At 41.0% G+C, this 27,565-nt stretch overlaps 1 protein-coding gene across 3 annotated transcripts in view; it reads right to left on the bottom strand.

Annotated features, from left to right (window-relative positions):
- Window positions 1-27,565, bottom strand: part of CCDC88C (coiled-coil and HOOK domain protein 88C) — a 584,514-nt gene that overhangs the window by 193,043 nt on the left and 363,906 nt on the right. For all 3 annotated transcript variants that reach the window (XM_086937646.1, XM_086937645.1, XM_086937647.1), the window contains exons 13-19: window positions 24,420-24,601; window positions 17,633-17,770; window positions 14,374-15,444; window positions 6,913-7,040; window positions 6,209-6,350; window positions 4,719-4,913; window positions 2,718-2,879 (exon numbers count right to left, since the gene is read on the bottom strand). In XM_086937646.1, the coding sequence (XP_086793772.1) occupies window positions 2,718-2,879; window positions 4,719-4,913; window positions 6,209-6,350; window positions 6,913-7,040; window positions 14,374-15,444; window positions 17,633-17,770; window positions 24,420-24,601 (2,018 nt within the window). The remainder of the gene's footprint in view (window positions 1-2,717; window positions 2,880-4,718; window positions 4,914-6,208; window positions 6,351-6,912; window positions 7,041-14,373; window positions 15,445-17,632; window positions 17,771-24,419; window positions 24,602-27,565) is intronic.

Genomic DNA, 27,565 nt, shown 5'->3' with positions numbered 1-27,565 from the left:
ACCTACACCACAGTCATAGGGAGAAAGGGTTTTAAACCCTATGTTGTAATGTGCTTCTGCTTTGCCTCTTCATTACATCACATGTGTCAGCTCTAGAATTGTTTGCCAGTCCTTGGCTGGCTTAGGAATGTTGCTGATGACTTGAAGGAGATTGGGTGGCTGAGCTGTTCTTACTATCTACCAACTAAATAAACTCCTCTCTTAAGACTACAAGGCCTCTTCTCTTCTTTAAGGAAGAAACCACTTTACAACACCCTAATATTTGTTTATTTTTGCATAACTAAAACATGGTGCACCGTTGATGAATAAATGAGCCATATTGTTGCAAACCGACTCGAAACAAGTTCTTACTTATGTTAAGAAAGATTAATTGACGTTACCAGAAATGAGTTAAACATAAATAAAACAATGTAGAAATGTACAGGAAATGTCTAAATCAAGACCTTCCAATTTTTTGTTTGGTGACCTGGTAATGTAAAATAAAATAATGGTCTACATCAACATCAATGGTGTGGACAATTCCTTAATGTAAATGATACAACGCTTTGGGCAGCGTCTGTTTTGTAAAGCCTGTCTCTTTCACAGAATGAACATTTATCCCCGCCAGTATGATTCTTTCAAGAGTCAAGGCAAAAGCACTATTTAACCTGAAGTTTATATTTTCATGCTGTGATCACAGGAGTATTCTTTACCTCATACAGATCCTTTTTATGTGGAATTATCCAAGAGTTTGGGTCTGAACCACATTGTGAAGACGAGAGAGCACATCTCATGTTTGCTACTATTCAGTGCCAATATAACCAAATGGGACTAGTTTGTTTTCCTGAGGATCAAGGAAAAAGTAATGGGTATCATTACAGCCCCGTGTTGAAGTGGCAGACATGGGATAAGGGCTGCTATATTAAGGTAGTCTTAAAGACCCCTAGGTTCAATATCTTACAGTGAGACTCTCAAATATTTTAAATGGTGAGATGTGTATACAAGAGGAAAGGAAGAAATACAGGTCAGTGCTTATTTGCTAAAGGGAGATATTAAGTCAGGATAGAGGAGTAGGAACAGTAGATTATGTTTTAAGTATTCAAAATAGAGGACGTCCAAAAAAGAGCTTTAAAAGAACAGATGCTGGGGAAGTGCATGCTAATTCAATTACAAAAATAGAGATTCTGTGCCTTGCATACCTTAAGGTGGACAATCAAATGCCACTAAACCGACTATATATAGGGATACAAATGGAACTCAGCCAAGTTAGGGCAGAACACCACATACCCTTGTTTCTTACACAAGAGGAATGCACTGGAAAAATACAAAATAGCCGCTTCGCTGCGGCCGGAATCCCCCCTCTGTGCGGGAGTATTCCACACGGCTGTGGTTCGGACGGCCCCGGCCTTCCTACGCACATGCCCACTGTGACGTCAGACGGCCAGGGGCCGTCCGACGCACAGATGCGGCTAGAGAGAACATCTGAGTCGACAAAAGTGGGAACAGAAAATTGATAACCGCAAGCTGTTCCACTAAACATTAACTTGGTTTTATTTAGGTCTTTAAATATCAAAAGCAGTGAGTATTACAGAAGATTTAAATAAATGGTTTGGACAATATACCGCTTGATCAACCCACGAATGAAGCAAGACTCAAGTGCACGTCTAATTTCCAGAACAATAGATATGCAAAGTGCTGGAGAAAATGTTATCTTGCGGCTAAGCCGAAGACTGTGGAATCAGGAAACATGGGCTCAATTCTAGACTTCCTCAATTGACCACATTCTGTGTTCTTGGCCAAAGCTCTTACCACCCATAAGCAAGAGTGTTTAGAGGTGACTTAATTTGCAATCTCTAACAACAACTTGAAGACGTTGTTGTCAGTGGCTACAGGTTATTTTGGGTCAATTGTCCCCAACAACCATCCTTCATTTGAAGTGTGTGCAAGCCAGCAGGTTTCAAAAGGTTTACCAGTATTTATTTTTGGGGTATATTTGCACAGTCATGTTTACTCAAAATATTTCATACACAAAAAATAGCCACCCCACCTGCAAGCAGCACAATAGCTTTGTGCTAAGTGTTAGAATATATGTCGAATCACCTTTACAATTCTGAAGACAGCCACATGTGCTACCCCAGTAACTTGAACAGACATAGTCAAACATCTGCTTCAAATCCATCTTCAAAGATCAATTGGTTTCAGATGTTCAGTCCTACCTAAGCAATGTGTAATGGGACAACCAATGAATGTAGTGTAGAGAGAATGTTGATAAGAACATGATCGAGAACAAGCTACTTATCTAACACTTTTTTCTAACATATTGCTTTCTGAAGAATGAAAACGATCACCTAAAAACTCATGGTCCGTGTTGGGTGATGCTGCTTCACTGGGATGCATCATGCTTTCTGTTTATGAAGAATCCAAAAGATTGTTAGGGGCATATGGGAAGAAAGAGAATGTCAACAGCAAGGTTGTCAGCATGCACATGGTAAAATGATGGTAAAACAATTTTTGTATTCCTATGCTATAATGACACGCACAACTATGATTCATAAATACTTTTCAGAGAGTGAACAGAGATGTGACGTTCAAGTTGAACAAAAAAAGCAGACCAAGCTGAGGAGGGTATACACTATCGCATAACGACCTCATTCCGCTGGTGCCCATTCAGTCAATTTGCACCTGCTACTCCAATAAATTATATTTAAACATGACCTTTTTTTTGCCTTGGTTCTGACCTGGAGTTTGGCTGTCTGTGTCTGTAAGGCAGTGTTGTGCTCTTGTAAGGAGGTGACCTGTTTGTGCAGATTCAAGATCTGACTGTTGAGCGAGGTATTCTGGCATTCCAAATTCTTCAACTGCTCCTTGAACATCTGTTTCTCAGCCTGAAGAGTAGCATTCTTTAAGAAAACATAAAAGAAATGTAAATGGACTGAAATACCTCTATTTTATATCCCCTTTAATCTTCATTCCTTCTTAGTTTCTCTAGCTGTATGTAATTAGACCTTCAATAATCAAGTGTGTCCTGCTCCTTTAAATCATCTCTCCTATGACTGCATGAAGTTTCGTGCCGTATGAATCAGGGAGAAAGAACTATGAGGGTTCCCTTCTTGCTTTCTCTGTGCACACTTTACTGTTTCTAGTGCAACATTTGCATCCACAAAAGAGCTTCTGAGAGGCCATTACATGATGTTAGCTAACTGATGCGTCTGTGGACACAGGAGATAGACTGATGAGTAATTATGAATAGATTACAAATACAATGACTAGAGAAATGAGGCAGGCTGTGATTAAGACATGAGAGCAGAGCTTTGAAGTGTCCTTTTTCCATTATTGCAGAATAAAGGCAGTGTAGTAACAGTGCTATTTTTTTTTACAAGTGACAGTTTAAGTGTAATTCACATGATAGTCTAAAAGTGTGACTGAGTAGTACTTGTGAAATTATTTTTGCTTTATATATATATTTAGTTGTATTGTTGTATGCAATTATCAGGGAATGCTAGGTAGTGAAAAGATTTTCTATTGCTCTTTTCCCACTCTATTCTGTTGCTTTTGTTTGCAATCTCCCCTACTTTCTACAATGATGTGGCCTGTCACTTATATAACCTACACAACACACCTGAATAAATCGTGTAAAACCAAGTTGACTGTACTTAAGTCAGATTACACTTGCAGTCACATACAGGTTACAGCAAAGTTGGCTACATCCATTTATAAGAAAAACCGACTGGGCAATAGCCTTGCTCCTAACTTCAGGGCACATGGAGACACTGTATGCTCCTATTGAAATGTGCTACTCTGAAAGGGAAAATCGCTGCAAAACCTCGTTTTGGTTTGAATACTATAATGTGTTTGTACAATTCAAATGAGCGGTTTTAAACAGTCTGCACTTGTCACTGTTTTTCTAGCTGTAATACACTATTGCATCTGTGGACAAATAGCCATGCTGTGGCTTTGTGTGTATAAGAGGTTAAAACCATTAGCTGCATTTGGAAAAAAGATAGCCTACACTTTTCAGATTAATGTCTGTTGCACTCAGTAAAAATTAAGCAGGCATCTGTTTGTGCTGAAAGTGCATGATCATTGCACAAGAGGTGTTGGAAAACTCATTTTGGCCACTAATTCATGTCTCTGAAACCTCTAAACCAATTATAACAATAATCGGTATTTTGAATAGACTGGCACAGAGCGAGGAGTATAACTGATTCATGTGTGTTACATTCTGGCAAAGGCATAAAAAAGTTAATGGGACATGAAAGACATTTCTACAATTAAACATGAGCTACAGTACGTATTTACGCAACTGGAGTAGACATACCCGTGCCTAAATAATATCCTCAATTATCATTACCACGATAACCCTGCAGTGATGCATTTAGCAAATACTTCTTGGTATTAAGGCAAATTAGCATTGTCCTAATACCCCAGCATTAACACCATTTTATAGAAATCAACTAACAAGCTACAGTAAAGTTCCCTTACAGTTTACTACAAAGGGCCACGCTGAAAATTATGGCTTAAAATATTATTCTATGGCCTGACACTCGCACTGGGCACAACTGGGGGCAAGATCCATAATTCACAGAAGGCGGCTCTTGAAAACAGTGGTTCTATGCTCAAGTGTGACCAGTGAGAATGAAAAATATATCCCATGCCTTGCTGTCTGGTATAATCTATACAATTATGCACATGATAAGAAATACATAAACACACACACAGTTTTGACACTGTAAACTTACATTTCTTTCCAGGTCTATGGCCCTGTCTTTCACCTTCAGTAGATCCAAGGATGCTTCCCTATGCTCAGTCTCCAGTTTCTCTTGGTTTTGTCGGTTACACTGAAGTTTCTCCGTAGGATGTTTGAATGAGTTCTGTACATAATTCTCATCCTCTTGGTTGCAGTTTTTTGTTTTTGCTCTAAACTCCTTTTTAACCTGAAAGGAGAAGCATTAGTCAAACTATACTTCACCTGACAAATTGATACCTTTCTAGCATACATTAGGATTATTTTCCCTTAAAGCCACCATTCATCGATCCTATTGCTTCCGCTTTGCTCTGCTCTATACATGTCTGAAGGGTCTACTATCTCACCAATGTAACAGCAATAAGCTATCACCACCATAATCGCCTGCGTCCCATCCTCTCTGTAAACCCTCCTATATTCTGGTCAAATACTAGAAGTGTCGGAATTACTACAGCTCAGTTTATGCCCCTATGTTACCTTTAGGGGCTTAAACTGTGTATCAAGGTCTACACATACAATATTCCTTTCCACAATACTCAGACATAATCCCCAAGGCAAAATTTCACTCAAAAGACTACACAACTACGATTTTCTACTGGAGAAACCACGCACTTACTTCAAAGCAGGAACTGGGTACAAGTATGTCTAATATGTATTATAAAACGGTAATTTGGGTGTAATACTAAAGGAAGATGGCCACCAAAGTGGACTACTACTTGCTAAGATTAAAGTTAAATAGGTACAGAAAATAACAGCAACAGATAAAAAAGGTGGTGTGTAGCACTTCACCGATCACCACCTAAGTGATTTCAACAAATAACGAAAGAACCAACAATGAAGACAGAAACGGTGAGAAAAATGAAGGAGTCAGCAGAGGCAGTCCATCAATCAGCACCTCTACTTTTAAATAAGCAAAGACTGTCCCCAGTGAGTACTGCTTTAGGTCAAAAAAGTGAATGAGCAGAAAGTGGCGCAGCACTTAATGATTTTTGTTGGTAGTTAGGACCTCAAGTCAACTTATCTCTAATCAGAGCAGCAAATGCAGGCTTTCCAAAGTAACACCATTGTGGGTTCTTTTCATGAACAAACTCAGCTTGCAGATTTTCAATTAAGCAGTGCGTAAACTGTAAGAGAAAATTAAGTGCAAAAACCTAACAATTTTCTAAGGAGCTCATGGCTTGCATTGCTGAATGCTGGGGTTGCCAAATACCAAAGCTACCCAGTTTTCACTGAACCTCAAGCTTTTTTCCAGTTCGCTACACTTCCCTTGTCTCTATTTTTGTAGCTTCTGCCTCCCTTCTCCCTTATTTGGACTTTTTTTCCTCTTACACCAGGTCAAAATCTCATGAAGAAAATGAAGTGGTGTTAACAGAAATGAGTGTTGCTCCCACTACCGGTAACCACCGGCACACATGAATCCCTGCACTTAACCCAATCACCTGCAAATCACATGCAAATGAAGGCACAGCTCCAATATCATTTTACCATATTTAGCTCATTCTGTAGCTGCTGGTTCAGATTATGAGATTCTTGTACTTGAGCCTCTAGTGCAGTGATCTTTTCTTCTTTAATTGTTAGTGTTGTTTTGAAGGTTGATTCAAATTTGCTCTCCAGAATTTTGAACTTCCTGAAAAACAATGACACGTTTTAATATTGTATTGTTTATTCTCAAAAACACCTGCAATGACGTTGCCCATCAGTAACTCCTTTGTATACTGCAATTAATTTTAAAGTACGGCATCATAAGTACTTTTGCTTTTGAGCTGCTTTACAATGGCAAAGAACGCAGGCAAGTCCAGCTAACCCACCTAAATCACACTTGTGGTAGATAAACACTAAGACGGAGATGAGAAGAGAAGAGAATGAGAAGGGCAGAACAAATTAATCAATAGCAGAAGTACAGGAAACCCCAAATGATACAACAGTATCTTGATGGAAGTAACAGTATGCAACTTCTTCATAAACAGTTAAGTCACCAGCCCAAACCTCATAAGTACTCCAGTCTTCTGCACCAGATGCATAGCTGATGCATAAAGCTAATGCTCGGCCACAGCAAAGATTGCCTGATAGGGATCTAACCCTGTTCCAGGCCTGCAAAACTTTCTTGCAGCACTAGCCTATTGAGAAATCCTGCTGTCTTGAAGACTTAGTATAATCTGGGTCATGATCTTGTAGCGTCCTTTACTCACTTTTCAGCATTGCTGTTCTCATCTTGAAGCATCAGCTCTTTATTCAGCCCAATCTTCTCCAGCTCCTGACTCAGTTTGTCAAGTTCGCTGGCCTGCTGCTGGCTCTTCAGCTTCTCCAAGACTAGGTCCTGCAAGAACAAAACATTACTGATCATGTCAAATTCAGTTACAACCAACAAACAGACCCTCCTCCCAAATTCTACATGTAGTTAATCTGACCAATGTAGTGGCTAGAATAATGACAAGAATTATGCTAGACAGCACTATGGAATCCTTCACACCTACACAGCTCTCTTTCTTGTACCACTCATACTGAAGTCAACTCAAGAGGAGAGTTCTCTTTTCCAGGTCAGACCAAATAAATGATCACTGGGTTCGGGTACCTACCATGTGCAGTCTCCGCTTCCCTCTTTTCCTGCTACAAATGAAGCGTAACACATTGAATATAACATTTGTGCATTGACCACCACACGTTTTACATCTGCCCAAGTAGTTTTCATCCTTCTCATTTCTCTGGGGTTTTGATGAGAAGGAGGTGAAGGGGGTGGATTTCAGTTGTGCAATCCTGATTCAGGGGGAGCCTTATGTTGGCGCTCGAACTAGGATTCCCAGAATAAAGTTTGCAGTCTTGTTGTGGTCTGATCAAGATACTAGGAGAAAATTCTGTTTGCAGTGTGTGCTAACCATATCAACAAAACAGAATGAGCTACGCCATGACCTACAACAGAATCCTACAGAAACCCTGCATTTGCCAAAGCATTTTAAAACTACACAAGCAGAAAGCACTTACTTAAAAACTGAATAACATCATTGGTTGTTTCAATGCTCAATTTACAATTTACACAGTTATCATGAATGAGGTCTTGGCCTTGAGTGAGCCCCGAAATAACAACCAACAAAAAGCTTATTTTCCAGTTTGTCCATTAAAAACTATATGGACAGGTCACTTTTATAAAGCACTAGAAACATGCTCTTTCGTGCTTTAGGGAGCTGAATGTAACAGGGAGCCTAGAAGTGGGTAACTTGCAGCTGCATGAGACCTAGGTTTTCAAAGCAGATACAATAAAGTGATTACTATTAAACAAGAACTCTGGGCAAAAAACCTTAATGGCTTTAACCAACATACCATAACACTAAATTATACCTGGGAGTCAAAAAAAGTGTGGTAAGTCATTCAACATGGATCACAAAACCAATATCATGCAGATAACACCAGTGAGAACACACCATGCACGCTAGTTTATGCTGGCCAAGTCAAGGCTCAAGATCATATGGAGAAAATTATTCCCATCAGAAGCCACACTGTACCGCCCTCTTTCTCATCAATTGGGATCTCCTTACCCAGGAGACAAAACGGCCGGTCTGATGTTACCGTGACCGATAGATGTGACAAGTGGGTAGTATGTGTTGTTTCAAAATTAAAGTGGCTACTGAAAAAAAGCAGTGTATTGTGATAAGAGTGAAATGGTGAGGGGTTTTACTAAAATTAGGTGAATCGGGTAGAAAAACAAATTTTATTAGTATCTCCCAATCCCTAAGGTTAAAAAGCAAGTGCAAGTGCGGGTTTGAAATAATAACCGTACTTGATGGTGGTCAACATGTTTCTGCATCAAGAGAAAAAAGTTTCAAATGCATTCTTCAGGACCTTAATGTGTTAAAACTACTGCTTTATGTGAATAGTAATAAAATGATATCACCTAAGAATTCCAGGTTGTGTGTTCAACCATATACTGTTACCGCATCATACCAAACGGTATTGGATCCAAACAGAAAGACAAACAAACAAGAGGAAGAAAAAGAACATGAATGTATCATATTCACGTGGTCTTTGTCAATTAAAACCACAGTGCGATGGTCCCGCATTCACACATACCAGAAAGTAAATTCCAATATAGACACTCACCCATACGTGGTGGTTGAGAAGCTTCACCCCACCTGGCTGCGGCTCAGGTATAAGGAGCACCGCTCTAAAAAAATGAGTCGTTTTAAAAAAGAGTTTAAATGGAGGGAAGAAACAAATATGGCTCAATTACTCCATCGAGTGATATGTGGATTGCTTATAAGTAACCCTGCTTATACCGATCCCCAACAATCGGATGTCTGACTACTTAACTCAGTTTGAAGCTCAATGTGAATTGTATCACAAACGTCCAGTAGTGTAGAGAACAATCCACTGGACACATACACAAGCACATGGAGCCGAGCTCATGGAGCCGAGCTCGGTAAAATGCTCAATTCGGAGTTTAAAGATGTCTATGAGAGAATACCTGCGCTGCCTGTCTGATGCGTTCGTATTGGCGAGATTCGTCAGACGATACGCGCGCTAGCGTATTTCAGGCACGCGAAGGTCATGTAATCAGCTCACCTGACCGTCGGTGTCTCCTCTGACAGTCTTCCGAACTGTCTGGGGGGGCACCGGTTGTTGCAATGGAGAGATGTTTATGCGTTCGCTCCCAGTCGAAGGAGTCACGTGATCAGATGCGGTCACGTGACTCGGGGAGCGCTGGGAAATGTAGTCTGAGAGTCGATGTTTTTTTGAAAACAATATTTTGGAAGCGTGGCATTACGCTAGTTAATATGTGTTCGTTTATAAAACGCTGTGAATGTATTACAAGGAAACACAATATTATCCAAAAGGAAGTGGAATAGACTTACTGTATGTTGGTAGCACTCGTTGGTTGGAGTGCGTTTTAGATTGTTCTAAGCCTTAAAAATAGGTTATATATTTGGTGTTTTAGTGTATGCCTTGACCAAGCTTCGGGAGTGTTATACTGAGATAGACCAAATCTAAGGCTGTGAATACTGAACAGTTTGTGATGGTAGTCTAGAGGGACATCCAGGGTATCGGCTCATTGAGTCCCTCTTTATCACTGTTTAATCTGTAAACCCATTTCTGTTCAATTTTGAACAGAAAACGGCTGATGTCAGTACAGAATTCGGGAATTTGTGGTTGTTCAAGGACTGTCCAGCAAAATTCGTCAGGGCCATGTCCTTTCTCCAAAAAGTGTGCAGTTAGGCGGGTCGCCTGTTTCCGACATCGTACTGTGCTCTTGTGTTCTTGTATTCGTGTCCTTATTTTTCTTGTTGTCATGCCAACGTATCGGAGTTGGCACGGGCATGTTATCAGATAAATAAGTTTACTGCTGTTGCAGTTGGTAAACCTAGTTTGTGTCCACGGTCTGTTTGTCCCTATGTCAATGCTGGTGGATTTGCAAGTCTGGGGACATACAGTGCACGCCCCGCAGGGATGGTGGCCTACGACAGGTGGCAGATCCCACAATGTGCCCACTTGTCTTGATTCTTTGTTCCGTGGTCGTGTGTGGACTAACTGGTCCTTGAGATTTTGTCCTCTTTTAAAGGCAAAGATTGGTAAGGGGATATCATCACCCCCAGATTTTAAAATCGACCAGTGTTTTTTTATAATCTTTTGCACTTGGTTTGATCTGCTGTTGAATGTATTCACAAAAGCGATATGGTTGGTATTTTCCTTGGGAGGATGTATCTCAAGTAGAGACTCCCAAGGAAAATACCAACCGTATCGCTTTTGTGAATACATTCAACAGCAGATTAAACCAAGTGCAAAAGATTATAAAAAAACACTGGTCGATTTTAAAATCTGGGGGTGATGATATCCCCTTACCAATCTTTGCCTTTAAAAGAGGACAAAATCTCAAGGACCAGTTAGTCCACACACGTCCACGGAACAAAGAATCAAGACAAATGGGCACATTGTGGGATCTGTCACCTGTCGTAGGCCACCATCCCTGCGGGCGTGCACTGTATGTCCCCAGACTTGCAAATCCACCAGCATTGACATAGGGACAAACAGACCGTGGACACAAACTAGGTTTACCAACTGCAACAGCAGTAACCTTATTTATCTGATAACATGCCCGTGCCAACTCCGATACGTTGGCATGACAACAAGAAAAATAAGGACACGAATACAAGAACACAAGAGCACAGTACGATGTCGGAAACAGGCGACCCGCCTAACTGCACACTTTTTGGAGAAAGGACATGGCCCTGACGAATTTTGCTGGACAGTCCTTGAACAACCACAAATTCCCGAATTCTGTACTGACATCAGCCGTTTTCTGTTCAAAATTGAACAGAAATGGGTTTACAGATTAAACAGTGATAAAGAGGGACTCAATGAGCCGATACCCTGGATGTCCCTCTAGACTACCATCACAAACTGTTCAGTATTCACAGCCTTAGATTTGGTCTATCTCAGTATAACACTCCCGAAGCTTGGTCAAGGCATACACTAAAACACCAAATAAATAACCTATTTTTAAGGCTTAGAACAATCTAAAACGCACTCCAACCAACGAGTGCTACCAACATACAGTAAGAGTCTATTCCACTTCCTTTTGGATAATATTGTGTTTCCTTGTAATACATTCACAGCGTTTTATAAACGAACACATATTAACTAGCGTAATGCCACGCTTCCAAAATATTGTTTTAAAAAAAACATCAACTCTCAGACTACATTTCCCAGCGCTCCCCGAGTCACGTGACCGCATCTGATCACGTCACTCCTTCGACTGGGAGCGAACGCATAAACATCTCTCCATTGCAACAACCGGTGCCCCCCCAGACAGTTCGGAAGACTGTCAGGAGACACCGACGGTCAGGTGAGCTGATTACATGACCTTCGCATGCCTGAAATACGCTAGCGCGCGTATCGTCTGACGAATCTCGCCAATACGAACGCATCAGACAGGCAGCGCAGGTATTCTCTCATAGACACCTTTAAACTCCGAATTGAGCATTTTACCGAGCTCGGCTCCATGAGCTCGGCTCCATGTGCTTGTGTACGTGTCCAGTGGATTGTTCTCTACACTACTGGACGTTTGTGATACAATTCACATTGAGCTTCAAACTGAGTTAAGTAGTCAGACATCCGATTGTTGGGGATCGGTATAAGCAGGGTTACTTATAAGCAATCCACATATCACTCGATGGAGTAATTGAGCCATATTTGTTTCTTCCCTCCAATTAAACTCTTTTTTAAAACGACTCATTTTTAGAGCGGTGCTCCTTATACCTGAGCCGCAGCCAGGTGGGGTGAAGCTTCTCAACCACCACGTATGGGTGAGTGTCTATATTGGAATTTACTTTCTGGTATGTGTGAATGCGGGACCATCGCACTGTGGTTTTAATTGACAAAAACCACGTGAATATGATACATTCATGTTCTTTTTCTTCCTCTTGTTTGTTTGTCTTTCTGTTTGGATCCAATACCGTTTGGTATGATGCGGTAACAGTATATGGTTGAACACACAACCTGGAATTCTCAGGTGATATCATTTTATTACTATTCACATAAAGCAGTAGTTTTAACACATTAAGGTCCTGAAGAATGCATTTGAAACTTTTTTCTCTTGATGCAGAAACATGTTGACCACCATCAAGTACGGTTATTATTTCAAACCCGCACTTGCACTTGCTTTTTAACCTTAGGGATTGGGAGATACTAATAAAATTTGTTTTTCTACCCGATTCACCTAATTTTAGTAAAACCCCTCACCATTTCACTCTGAACACAATACACTGCTTTTTTTCAGTAGCCACTTTAATTTTGAAACAACACATACTACCCACTTGTCACATCTATCGGTCACGGTAACATCAGACCGGCCGTTTTGTCTCCTGGGTAAGGAGATCCCAAATGATGAGAAAGAGGGCGGTACAGTGTGGCTTCTGATGGGAATAATTTTCTCCATATGCTCTTGAGCCTTGACTTGGCCAGCATGGTGTGTTCTCACTGGTGTTATCTGCATGATATTGGTTTTGTGATCCATGTTGAATGACTTACCACACTTTTTTTGACTCCCAGGTATAATTTAGTGTTATGATATTGTGTTTGGGGCGTGTACCTGGTCGGTCGTTAAATCTGCCCTTAGACCCTCCTCTCATTGTTTATTGTGTATATTTAACCAACATACTTCAATAGGGAAGCATAAACGTGTGAGTATACACACATTTTAATTCATAAAAATTCATCACTTTCTCTCTGCTTGACGTTCATTCTAAATGTAACTTTTATTATGGTTTGTATTTTCCACTTGTTACCTCTCCATTCTCCAGGCAGCCGCTGCCCTCCACCTCCCGACTTGACTAAGTGAGAGGCTACAAGTTTTTATTAAATGCAGGCAGACGCCGCTACATGAACAAGGCCGGTCGCTTCAGGCCTAGACAACTAATACATGTACTTTGCACAATGTCTCTAATGATGTGCTTCCCCTGAGTCGAACTGGTTTACAATCCCACTCAAAAGAGATTACCCACCAATGTAGGTAAAAACAGCAAAGCAAAACTGTGTCTAAAGTCTGTACTGGAGTATAATGTATAGTATATTATTTGTAAATATAAAAAACTGCAGGTACTCACTATTTAGAGTACCAGTTTGCTACTGAGAAGTGCTAGTACTCTCCTATTAAATACATTTGTGCAGGTGCTCTCTCTTTCAAATGAAAGAAGTGCAGGTACTCAGTACCGGACAGTACCTGCCCAATTAAAACACTGATAACGTAATAAAACAAGCAGTCATGAAGAATACATAAACACATTTTTTAAATACCCACACCATAACACTATTCAAAAACCGCGCCTTCTCCTTGCACACCCAGCTATCAAGCACATCCCAAATCATTTTAGAGCCAAAAATCTCTACCAGCTGTTTTGAAGTCCAAACTTAGTTTCATGGCTCACTTACAATATTAGAAAACAATTCTTGCCACTCCCCAAGCACTTTTCTATGCCCTTGTAATACCTATATTTATACTACTACCATCACATGGCCATATAGGACACTGGTTTCATAGGCAGCGTAAGACATTGGGGTCTTATCTTCCCATCATGGGGATGAAGCTAGCAGTCAAAAAGCTTAGAAGCAGATTTCCCTCTGCAAAAACAAACAAACCTTGCTATTTGCAATTCAAAAACCAAAGCCACTCTAGCATATCATCGATCCACCTCCCCATATTAGTGGCATTCTCTACCAGGAAATATACTGTGCACTTGCCGAATTTAGTTAACCTATGAAACCATAATCTCTCATTCATTACATGGGACTCTACTCGAGACCTAACAATTTGGATGCGAACAAAACTTTACTTTAGACTACAACACTTCCACTATCCGGTTTCCATAAAAAGCCCAAGCTAAGAGACTGAGGTTTACTACTAGTTGTATGTCTATCATTCATGAACTAGTGCTCAATGAAACCACTCATTGGTAAAAACTCCATAACAAAAACAACAGTAAAAATCCTATACCATGATCATCAATAAAGTACAAAACAATGGAAAAGCAATACAGCAATGGCAACATATTCCATATATGAACTTGTTGTGCATTAAATATTACTTGAAGCCCCTTACGAACAGTGCATTACAATGGACAAGTGGGACAGTGAAATTAAGAGAGGGACAAATCCTCTTTTCTTACCTCACGCAACGTAGCTAGTGTTCTTTTATCAATTGTAACTTGCTTTATCAGGTCTTTGTTGTCCTTTTCAAGTTCCTTCATCTTACTGGACGACTCTCTGAACCTAGTAATCTCTTTCTCTAGTGTTCGGTTTTCTTTCTCTAAAGCAGCGATTTTCACTGTGTTATCGTCCATAATAGCATCCTTCAGTTCCACCTGCTGCCAAAGTCTCTTCGTTTCCTTATCCAGCATTTTTTTATCTTTCTCCAACTGGGATACATCATGTTCGAGTTCCTTGTTGTCCTTCTCCAGTTGCTCCATTCTTTTTCTAGAGATCTTTAGCTCTTCAAGGTTCCTCTGCAGTTCATGGTTCTCTTTTTCTGTTTCCTGCAGATCTAGCTCAAGCTGCTGTATCTTCTTGCTGCTGTTTTCCAGGATCTGCTGAAGTCTCTGATTCTCTGCATTTAAACCCTGGTAGCTCAACTCAAGACGCTCTGACTTCTTTCCCAACGCCTTCAACACATCCATGTTCCTTAACAATTCCTCCTTCTCTTTTTCCAGCTTGCTATTCTCCGACTCAATATGAGCCATCTTTGCACTAGTGAACCTCATGGTCTCCACAAGTCTCCGGAGCTCAAGGTTCTCTTCATCCAACTGCTTATTGTCATTTTCTAACACTTCCAACTTGATAGAAACATTCTGCAAGGTGTCTAGGGACTTCCTAAGCTTTCTATTCTCCACATCCAGGTTTCCGATCTCTTGTTCAAGAATCTCAACCCTCTCAGTCACAATCTTCATGGAGGCAATCGTTTTGTTGAGTTTATCATTCTGCCTTTCCAGCCGATGTAACTCTTTCTCCATCTCTGTCACTCTCTCTACTTTCTCATTTACCCGCTCAAAGTCCTTCTGCAACTGCTTCTTCTCATATTCAAGCTTATTCAGCTTACTGCTGGTCTCCGTGACGGTTTCATGAAGTAGCTTGTTCTCCTCTTCAATGTCCTTCACTCGGGCTTCGGTGCCCACCTGGGCTCTCTCCCGCAGAGAAACAATTGCTTGGTTGAGGTGGGTGGTCTCTTGTTTGAGCTCGGTTATCTATCATAAATTGACAAAATCAAAAGAAGGTAATGACAAATTTGACATGTATATTTCATGCACATTTGTAATCTTCATTACATAAAAAATATTGCAGTAAACTGCATAAACTGTGAGCATCAGATCCAACTGCTGAAGACAATAATTAGATGTAGACTTTCTATGAACACCAGTATTACCGCCATTCTATTGCTTTAGTTCAACATATGAGTTTTATTCGCTTAAACACCTTCAACCTGAATAAAGATACATAGTGCTGGCATGAAATGTAGTTGTAATAATTGAAATAAGACCAAGCTCAAAAGATTCAACATTTTTTAAGTAAGCAAATATGTAAAATAAAGACTACACTATTTAAAATAAAAAGAGCGGACTAGAATTGCTCACTGTACCAGTACATCTGACAGATGCCCACAGGTGGCATGGTGTGGGTAAATTATGCTTAACATTTTGCATTATAGGGTCACCCAACTAACTGAAACCACACCAAGATCAGTAAACAAAATCCATTTTCTAACACCTTCTACCTAAATAATTCATACATATTGTGTTGTAGAATTTACATAGCGCTTTATAAGGCCAATGAGGCTGTGAAGCACTCAGGATGACACTGGGATTTTGTATGCCTTTTCAACCTGCATAACTGATAGTTGTGGGTTTCAGCTTAACTTATGTGGAAGGAGGCATTTAGCATTGTAGGTGAGCATTGGAGAACTAGTCGAATCATGTTGCACTGAATTGGTAGCTGGGCATAAGCATGGTGTGTTGCAGAAATGTTTAACAACAGATGCTGTTGTTTATCTCCATGCTTGCTGATGAGTGGGGTCTCAGACACCCCACCCGTATAAAAATCCTAATCGACCCACCATCACAAATACACAAATTGCCTTTAAAAATTTGCACACAAGTAACCAACTAATATTAGACCGTCTACCTGCTTAAAACTGCATCACAGTAGCAGTTAATCCTTCTGCAGTAGCAGAAAGATGAGCCAAAGTTGTCTTATCAGGTAAAGCAGAAAAATATGAAAATGGAAAAACACAGAGAAACAAATACATTTTTAAAAGTCTAAAGATACACTAGCGTGAAAGATGAAATATATTTTTTTTAAACTGAAATAAACATAATTGCCCTGTCCTAAACTGTACTTCCAGTGGGCAGTGTTCATCTCTGAATGTTCCTGTGGCTTTTTTGTTGAACCAGGGCTGTTTTATACATATATACGGAGTGCAGACCTGGTAATTGCACCCTGTTACAGATAATGTAGTGCTCTGGGGCAGCCGCAGACCTGCAGGAGCAGTGTATTAGTGAAAGGTGGACGTTTGGTTGAAGCAGCCAATTTGTTTTTCACAGTGCAGACAGCAACTAGCCTGCTTTTGAATGGGGCACAGAGATCCCCCTGCAAATAGGTGCACTGAATAACCACATACACTCGGAGGAGAATCTCTAGCGCGTCCATGGGCTCCATTTTGAGGAGGGCAGGCCCATTAAATGTGCGCCACCCTTTTGTGGTGCACAATCAGTGCACCTCCTGACGGCTTCTTTGCTTCTGTGTCCACATTACGGTGCAGGGTAAAGTGTTGCCCTCATTTTCAAGGGTCCACGCTCTCAGGTAAATGAGGGAACACCCCCTTAGGATCAAACTGGTGCGAATGTAGCACTAGCTTGCTGCTAGTGGATGCAAAAGGGTCTGCAGCCCATTTTGTGATTCCAAAGTGCAGCGAAAGTGCAGAATGTGGGCACACGGCTCCAAGATACCCTCACGGGTGACTGCGCGCATAACAAATACACATAACAGAAGATACGCGCAGGGAGGACTATCAAGAATCTGCCCTGCACTATCTTGGTGAAGCCTTAGTGGTTGACCAAGGAAAGTCTCTAAAATTGGGTCCTACAAATTATCCAAACTCACCCTCCGACACTGAAACCTTTAACGGAGACAGGGGCTGGAATGCCTGCTCGTAAGGACCCTAGACAAAGCCCCGCCTTGAAAAAAAATGAGGATGAACAGGTTTATATGGACACCATTTCAAAATGCAAGCATCTCCCACCAGAGCACGATAAAACCTACCCATGGTCAAGGGAAAGGGTACAATGCTTTAAAAATCAACACGACAATAGGTTCAGCTATAAATTTAACAAGCATGGACTCCCAATAAACAGATTACTGCTGTAAAAGACCAAGCACCTGTCTGTCCTTGTCGGCTTTGACCCTGTCCAGGACTCCTTTCAGCTGTTCCTTTTCTTTCAGAAGCTCCTCGCTCAGACTCTCCAGGTCTTGGCTGCTCTGCTTCTCTTTTTCAATCTGCGAGTGCAAGGTTTCAATCTGCAGAGGACAAAAAAACAAAAACTGCATGTTCAGCATCCGCCCATGGCTCCACAGAACCTGAAGGTCCCACAAGCACAGATGTAGACTGGCCTAGCGTGAAATTGGGGTGTTTTCTGAAAAGACTGTAAATCTGGGACTCCAATAGATGGCTGCTTCTAGCCCAGGCCAACTAATATTTCAAAAGCCAATTTTCACATGCTAATTATTTCTTTTTCAGATAAATTTCAATGATCTTTTCAAAGGTTTAAGTATTGGGTTTTTGAAAAGTTAGAAGTACATTTTGTTTTGAATTAAAAGAACTAGTCATTTTATGCGAAAACCACAATTTCAAGGTACCCATTATATTCATTTAAAGTATCATTTTGTTACTGATGCCCAGTAGAATAACAATGCCCAGATAATAGGAAAGTGGCTGAGCCTTTTAGGGGTAAAAATTCAGTTACTATTAGTTGCAGCCTAGGGTTGGTATAAATAGGTATAGGACATTACATTTGTCTAGCAGTGAAAAGTGATGCTATGAGGCAAGAGAAATTTGGAGGCTATAAGTCATTGACAGAGGATTCATATATTTCCATAGGATCAATATTAAGACAGGAAAGGCATTTTCCAGATGAATCTATTTATTACCGTGGCTATTTAATGAGATTTCGGTTTTTACAAAAGCACCAGAAAAGAGGCAGACAGGGATAATTTCATGAAGCAGTGCTTGTTTCTTAACCCAAAGGGGGGCGGCGCGGTGCCACCATGCTTGTGACGGAACAACTCCGTCACAAGCCACGGTGGCGCTGTGCTTGTGACGGAATGGTTCCATCATGGCCCCGCCCGATCAATAGAGCGCGCCGCGCAGGCGCGGCGGCCGGGCCGTAACGGAACCCTTCCGTCACCAGCACAGCTCCACCGTGGCTCGTGACGGAATGGTTCCGTCACGAGCGTGCAAGGGGTTAAAGAGCCTGAACACTTATCAACACAGTTCAATCAACTTAAAATCCAAACCAGAAGACACTTGATAAGTCATCGGACAGATGAATATGTTTACATCCAGTCCACTCCAAGAATAGGTGTTTTCATAGAGTGATTTAATTTTTCACTTCTTTGATCCAACAATACATTTAAAATTTCACAGATCCAGCCCATAATGCTCTTTGATGCTCAAAACATTGAGTGAAAATGACAATTTGTCAGCAGAGAAGATATTAAAAAGGGTTTCTGAAAATTAAAACAACTGACTCATATATGTGAGTTAAACGATGCATACCATATAAATGGACTTACACTAAGGTCATATCCCCGAATACAATGCGCTAACACGAACACTCATTATTAGTGACCCAGTAATTAAGCTAGATTTTCCTGACCGCCAGAGTTACCAAGAACGGCGATACTCATAACTCCATGGGTGGGAAAAATACGGTCCCTTACAAATTGGGTCCTGAGGGTTCACTAAGAAATATGGAATTACCGGGGAATTCATAATTCCAGATACAATTCCCCAAGGTAATTCCTCATTTTGGGCCAATGTTCATCCAGAGATTTCGGCTGCTGTTCGCAACTGAATTCTCTGGTTGAAAGTTAAGAGATCTAGGGTGTTTCTGGAGATCTCATTGGCAACTAAATTGATTCAGCTTCTTTGGCAGCACATTGATTTCTGTGATCCTTTTCATAGTGGATGTATTTTTTTTCCCACAAAGTACCATTATATTACTGATGCTTAAGATTTGTATATGGCGTGCACCTCAATTCACGTGTACTGTTTTGTCACTCACTTGCTGAGATCACAGACACACTTTGGGTGAATGAATCGCTATTGATGAGGTATTCAGACACAAATGGAGGTGCAGGAACAAGGAGGACTGGAGTGGGTATGGGAGCAAACGTATGAGAGCATGCAATTTGGAACTTGGGGGCTAGGGAGGAACAGGAACACGGAAGGCACTAATGGGTCAGGGAGCAAACGAATGAGAGTGAGAGCGCAATGTGGAACTGGGTACATGGGAGAACACACAAGTGAAAAAGCAATACATGGGGATAAGCACACATGGGTGAGGAGAAGCACTCAGCAAGGGTAAAAGTAACCCAAGTGCTGCGGATGGGTAAAGAGAACATGAGGGAAACTGCTGGAACTGGAAAACACATGCACGCTAGTTGAGTGGTTAAATAAAAAGAAACAAGTAGTGCCTGAAAAGGGAGCAGTGAAAGTACACATGTAATGCGTCCATGCTCTAGGGGAGGGACAAACACGAGATCTGGAAGGAAAGCCCACACGTCCTAACGCATGAGAAGTAAGCAAATGAAAGTGATAAAGTCAACCAATAGTAAGTAATGGAAGGCCTCTAAACCCACTGTAAGCTAACAAAATGTCTCACAAGCGACAGCACATGCGCCGTGTCTTAGGTGAGACCTATAATAATAATAATAATAAAATAATTTACAAAAATAAAAAACCTCTGCTCAACAAACACATTAACAGGACTCCTCTCAGCACTCAATGTGACAAAGTAGGTTCTACGGGTGCCTACTGTTCCTGACTAGGAGGAAGTAGGGAGCTCAGAGGCAGGAAAGGGGTGGAAAACACACGCCCTTAGATCCACAAGTTACTGAAAGTATTTTTAAGACTTCTTACTACAAAAGACCACAATGTCTAATTTATCAAACAACTGCAAACAACACAATCTAGAGGATTTTATTTTAAAGCTTTGCATTAGGGCAGATGACGTCCACATCCTAAATGCAGGCATGCTGGGGTGTACAAATCTTAGGGCACAGATAAAAATGCACACAGGGGTGTTTCAATTTTCCGTGTGACCTTCCGAACGCACGGTATACATAATTTGCAATTGTGACTTACCCAAAATGATGGGGCACCTCTACAGAATAAGGTCAGGGGGGCCTCAGTCTCCCATATCTCAAAGATATTCATAGACCGTGGGCTGAATGGGGGCCTTTGAAGGGGGGGGGGGCTCCTCCCATGCACCACAGGGGATATAGGGGCCCGAGAAAGGCACATGATTTGCACTACAAAGAACACACAGATGGATGTCATAATTGAACATGACAGGTTACACTTGAAACGTGAGGCGTAATGCGTGCCTCAGTATTTGGAGTAATACCGATGATCTGCATCTACGGATGGAGCATGGAGATTCGGGGCTCGACCAGGGATGTTTTCTTTGGCAGGTGATATCCATGTGCAAAATCATGCTTTTAAGATGAGCCCGTGAGTTTAACGTGCTGCTGACATCTGTGATCTCCAAGTCACAAGTTTGAATTCCTGCAAGGCCAACTCGGCTTTCCTTCCTTCCGAGGTCGGTACATGGAGTACCATGAACTGCAGAATAGTAAGTACTACTTCTTATTTATAGCACTCACAGACATCAGAAACGGCACAAGTGCATTTATGATAAATCGGTGGGTACAGACATGCTTCACTAGGAAGCGTTTTTCTTGCTAGTATTGATTACAGACTGCTTAAACTATTGCTTTTTTTTTTTACTACTTGGCAACAATTCAGGTGGTTTCTTTGCCTTTTTTTGGACACCTAAAAGCAGTATACAGCAACCCCTGCAGAGTCGGCTAGAAATTGAGACAGCTGCCTCTGGTTCGGGGGGCAGTCCAGTGTGACAGCTGTCTGTGCATGTATGGAAGTCCAATGAGACAGCTGGCTGCGGTGTTCAGGCTCGGTAAATATGGCAGCTGCTGGCAGTGTGGCAACAGTCCACAATCTGAAAATGCAAGATTAGGGAGTGCCGCAGTACATGAATCGGCATTTAATTGGGTTCCGACACTATTTGAACGGGAGCGTGGGGAAGAGACAAAATAACTAAATACATTCTAATCTATTAGACTGATGTAATAAAGAAAAAGTTTCTTTTAACGGTATGCTTTGAAGTGTGATATTTTACAATCTGCATGTTTTCACAGTTTATAAAAGTTCCCTCTTGCTTCCAGCAGGTACTTCAGTGCTTAATTTCTCAAACCTAAACAGAAAATGGAAGTGACTCTCGCTTATAACTGAAAACGCCTGTCTAGGGTGACATGATTTGACACTCAATGACTCATTATACACGCACTGTGCATTACCAATCCTTGCACTCAGGAATCTGTTCATCCACCCTCTGACTTATTCTTCCACTCACCCATTCAAAAAAAACAAAGACTCAACAAATTAAATTATTAAAAATAGAAAAAAGAAAAAATGCAGCCACTTATGTGCATGTGCATGTGCTCGCAATAAAAAAATAATACACAAATTAAATATAGCAAATTTTCAGAACTCTTGGAATGTTTAAAAAATGATACACTATGCACAACACCATTCCAAGATCGTTGCCCATTAACTATCACCCTGTCACTGTTATGTACTAGACCAAGATAGCCTACATTTTTCTTCTAAACATGGCAGCTATCTTGAAAGCATAACAAAATGATACTTTAAACATAATGCCATAATTGGATACCACACCTGAGCACTGTATGTGCCGGATGCGGTACACTGCATATGAAATACGTGGCAAGCAAGCAGCATGATAGCCACGTTGGGGGAGCTGATAGGAGCTTTATATAAATTCAATAAAGAGAAGGAAAGAAACAAAACAGGGGACCTATTAAAATGGAAAATGAAAGGACTAGCCCAACAGCTCTGGCACTGAAGCACATGCACATTTGAAAAAGCTGGGGTGACCAGAGCAGTGTCAGCGCACACATTGTCCCAATTCAGTCCTTATTCATAAAAGTCACTTTCTGTTAGTTCATTACAGGGTGCTCAGCAAGGAGGAAGAGCAGCCACACCCATGTTCTCCAAGGTCGGGATGTACGCTAAAACATATAGTTGTTGCAAGCACACGAAATGAGACTCAAAACTTTCTTCTTAGTCAATCACAAGCAGGTCTTCTGTATTCCAGAGTTCACAAAATTATTATGTTCTAGCTAAAGTGTGTTTCATCAAACAGGTGGAATCTTGTAACTTCATGAGGGCTAGCAGAGATTTCTACAAGAACGACTAATTTATTTGTTATGAAATTAGCCTATAGGGAAAATATTAATATCACAATAGTAAAATGATGTACTTTAGTTTGTGGACCACTAGTTTTGGAGACTTGAGAGACTATACAATACTATACAATATTCCTGTGCTGTGGTGTTCGGAATATAATTAGTTAATAGTTTACGCTAACGTATGGATAAAATTGCACACTTGTCCGAATCTCTTCGAGCCCTGAATAAGTCATAAGGTTATGCCAGTTTGTGAAACATGTTGGCTAAAACAATATAAGTTTGAGGACACAAAAATAAAAATTCTAGGCTGATGTGCACATGGGATCAGTCTAAATGCCATTACTCCAGGGTAATGGAGCAATGGACTGAACCACTGGCACGTGTAAATGTTGTCCTGGGAGGAAGCAGCTGGTGAAGGACCAAGAAACAGACAAAAGGACGAAGAGGGCTGACTCAAAGCCTTTCTCTGTATGTGTATACGTTTTTTCATTATTATTATTTTTTACAAGAGTCTGGCAGACAGCTAAGGTCACCAGACAGCATCTAAAAAGTAATAACCACACAGCTAAACACTACAAAAAAATGCAAATATGAAAACAAATGTGTTCATCATGATAACGGAGTCAGCACTACTGCCTTTGTCGTAAACTTTCATAGTATACAGATCCGACCTTGGCATCTACCATACCTTTTCCCAATGGTCCAATCAGGCCTACAGCCTTTATCATTAACCCATCATCATACCACCTTAGGCTTAATGTACTGAGCATAAGCCAGGCAGCCTCCTATGGGGGCCTAACTAGAATTGTCAGAGTATAACCAACACAAAAACTGTTGCCAATTTACTGTAATCCATGCGATCCTGTGAAAGAATAATTCCTGTCTACAGACTTTAACAGTATAAGAACTGTTCATCCTTAAAGGACCAGTCGCTTTAATATATGCTTTTGCTTTTCACAATAAAATCAATCTAGCCTCTTGCATGGCTTAATTTCTCGTGTCGTGGTTCAGTGGCCAGCACACAAGGGCCTTAGTTTGTGATGAGAACTATCAGGCAATGGTGCATTATGAGAAAACCTAGGCAAGGGCTCATCAGTAAAACATCTAGGAAGAGGTTCATGATGAAAACACGGGGACAAGGGTTCCAAGGAAGAACAGTTGGACAAGAGTTCATGATGAGAACATCTATTCAACAGTTCACGACAAGAACATTTAAACAAGGGCTCATGAGAAAAATATTTAGGAAAAGATTCATAAGCAGAGCACCTAGACAAGACTTTATGAAGAAAACACCTGTACAGGGAAACATGATGAAAACACCTAGATGGGTTCATGATGAGAAAGGTAGACACGCGTTTATCCTCAATATACTTAGACAGATTCAGGATAGGCACACCCAGACAAGAAGTATCATCATGCAGAACAGGGGAGAGGAGAGGGGGGGGGCAAAACAAACACAAGATTGTCTGCAAGGAAAGATTAGTTGAAAACAAAATAGAACAGAGACTACTTTACCCAAGAAACTAAGAAAATCGAGAAGGTCAGCTGAGAGGACCCATACTGCACCAACACACACACTGGAAAAAAATCACTAGCCTACATCGTTCATCACCAGCAGTGTGTGGACTGGAATGGAACATTACCGGGTACACACCTTGTCGCAGAGTTGCTGATTCTCCTTCTCTAGTTCCGTCAGCTTCAGCTGGCCTTCCTCCATGGTCAGCGAGGTGTCCCGAAGCTCCTGGATGGTGTGCTGCAGGCTCTGGTTGTCCTTCTCCAGCTTCAGGATGCGACTGGATGCAGACTCGTTCAGCTCAAACACAAAGGACTTCCTTACTGCAGAGATAACAACAACACTTGAACAAAAACGCCCCACAAACTGCATTCACCAATTGACCAGTTTTACTAGCCGAGCTCTGGACTAACAGACAACAAACATTGTCACTCAACACAGGCTCTGCCCCTTTGCAGAATGCTACCCACCCACTGTAATAAACCACTCACTTCAAAAGACATGGATTCCTTGGGTAGAACATCCTTGCATTTTAAATGAAGGGTTATGTCTATGGATTAGGTACGGAAGACCTTCCAAACAGGCAGTGAATCTCTTTAAACTCATAACAATTACAGAGCTTAAGCAGAAAACTGAGATATTATCCTTTTGTAAGCAGACGACAATTTCAATAGCAATAATACCACTCCTCTAGCACCATAGCCACATGACATGGGCATTAATGCACCGGATTAATGTAGTGTAATGTGGATTTGTGGAGCACTGCTTGTCACCCGTGAGGCTATCCAGGCAGTTAGCAGGTGAGAGTAGGTACGTGGGGAGGCTGGGCCAGAGTACAGGCAGTCTTGAGGGTCCCGCAAGAAGACTAATCGAAAATCCAGGTCTTCAGCTTCTTAAGGATGTGGCTCTGATGTGTTGGGGAAAGGACATTCTAGGATTTGGTGACTTGGTAGGAGAATAATAGGCCTCCTGTTCTGCTTCTGTGGATGCTGGGTGTGTGTGTGAGAATGAGAGGGATGCTGAGTGAAGTTGTCTTGTGGCTGGTGAAGTGAAGCCGTTGATTGAGATATGCGGGTCCTGTGCTGTGTAGTGACTTGTATGCGTGTTACTAATATTACCAAAATCAGTAACAACATTAAACTCTGAAATAAAAATGTTTGTATTGGATTTGAGTCCGTGACCACCTGCTTTTATACACTATCCTTCCAAACCACTTGTAGTGTTCATGTGGCAGACCGTATTAAAATATTAAGAATACACGCCACAACCGCTTGAATGTATGCTACCCTCGGTTTTCCGTACTGTTTAACTTTTACTCTCACCAGCCTCACAAACTGTTTTAAAAGCTATGCTCTGCAGAGATATTACCTGCTTCCTACCTATTTATTTCTGTGCCATTTACTTCAAATGCAGTCAATTGGTAGATGAAGAACTAGATCTTCATCAAAGCAGTTGTTCTCCCTTCTAAACAATCCACTACTACACCCAAGACCCCAAATACTACTGATACAAGACCTTTCTGCCACCAGTTTCAATTCACCAAGAATGTCATTAGCCTTTCTAATGGGTTAATGCTCCTAGATCCACAGACATCTTTCCAATCACAACAAATTCATCACAACACTTTGCAGCCACAGATACGCTCCCAACGCTCGGACATGACTTTCCTGCCCCATACAGCAATACATACTAATCCTTTGCAAGAAAGCACCCCTACTAACATGGTTAAATGTGTTGAAAATGCTTCTCTGCAACCAGTTGTAAGGAGACGTGTAGCTGCCCTCATAGACATTTGCATCATTTAATCATCTGGACCTTAATACATCCAATAAACAACCCTTTTAACACCTTAAAATCTTCATGTATCTTGAAGAATGTCCAACTCCCTTAACCACCCCATGACGATCAAAGGGTCTTATATACACAGAACCCAAGTATTTTCCTACTTAGACTATGGGTCATTAAGAAATATGTTGATCCACCCACCCCAATTGACTCCTCAAATTCTCTTCCCAAATTCATATCTCAACCCATCTTTCTACCACGATGGACCAATGGGACAAAACTCTCCAGCCAACATTTTACTACATCTCTTTAACCCTGTGAGAAACTCCATCCACGCAACTGCTGTATTTCATGGGTCTAGACGCAGAGCTTGTGAAACTGACCAGAATTATCTCACTGGGAACCTGAAACCTTTTGCTACAACTGAACAAAGACTTGGAATAATGGCAGAAATTGGAGATCAAAGATATGAAGTCTTCTTCAAATGAACTTAAAAACAACTTTCTTTTCAACCGAAATGTATTTAAAATACATCACTGTGAAGGCAAACTACACCCAATTCCAAGTAGAAGTCCTGTATGCTCAAGCACCTGAACTACCCTTGCTGATCCCACACAAGGATCCATATCTACACAACTATCAGCAGCAGGGTCTGCTACTTGCTGCAACCTGAAGGCAATCGATATATGCATCTGTGAAGAGAGTGAAACTCTAGTTGAAACAACCTGCTTTGAAAGGCAGGAGAAAGTTAGATTTTTTTCTCCATTTTTCCAAAATGAAAATGTTTTCAACTGTTAGAATTTACGATGCTTGTCTGCAGATCATAGGAAGCAAAAACTGTACTTCACTCAAAATCTTTAGCTCTTCACAGAATAAATACACCTTATTTTAAAATAAAAAAGTCAATTGTGACCGAAGCAGAAATGCAAGTGTTTGAAGGACAAGTCAGAACTGACTTTGAAATGTAGGCAAAATTACAGAACAGATTCTTTGTATGAAACACAAAGAACTCCAGCATATTGGTGACACGGGTCCCAAAGTTAAGATAAACAGGCGCACTCACATGTGATGTATTGTGAGGGTGTGGACTGATGTGACATGCTTCTGCTTTCCAATACCCTCTTGGGTCAGTCACTCACTTGAAATGTGGTGTTGGGGGCTTTCTGATAGAGTTGGTATGGCTGCACTGCCTGGAAGTGTCTGCCCCCTGTAAGAAACTGTGCAAGCGGGTTGATTTATTTGGGGTTATTGGTAGACAGATGCACCTTGCATAAAATCCTGCGAAGTGAAATTGGCCCCAACTGCCTACTGGAAGCTTGTATGTTCTAATAAAAAGTATATCTCTTCTGTGGCTTGTGATAAACTTTTTTTATTACTAAAGACATTCAGAATAAAGAAAAAAGAATACAAATGTAATACTTATATAGCACTTGCTGCCAGGTGAGTAGCAAATAACCAGACTTATTAACACAATCACTGTTCAACTAACTCAATCAATCTTT

Source organism: Lissotriton vulgaris, chromosome 9 (genome assembly GCF_964263255.1).
Source record: "Lissotriton vulgaris chromosome 9, aLisVul1.2, whole genome shotgun sequence".
Taxonomy (NCBI): Eukaryota; Metazoa; Chordata; class Amphibia; order Caudata; family Salamandridae; genus Lissotriton; species Lissotriton vulgaris.
This window is presented reverse-complemented; position numbering and strand designations above follow the sequence as displayed.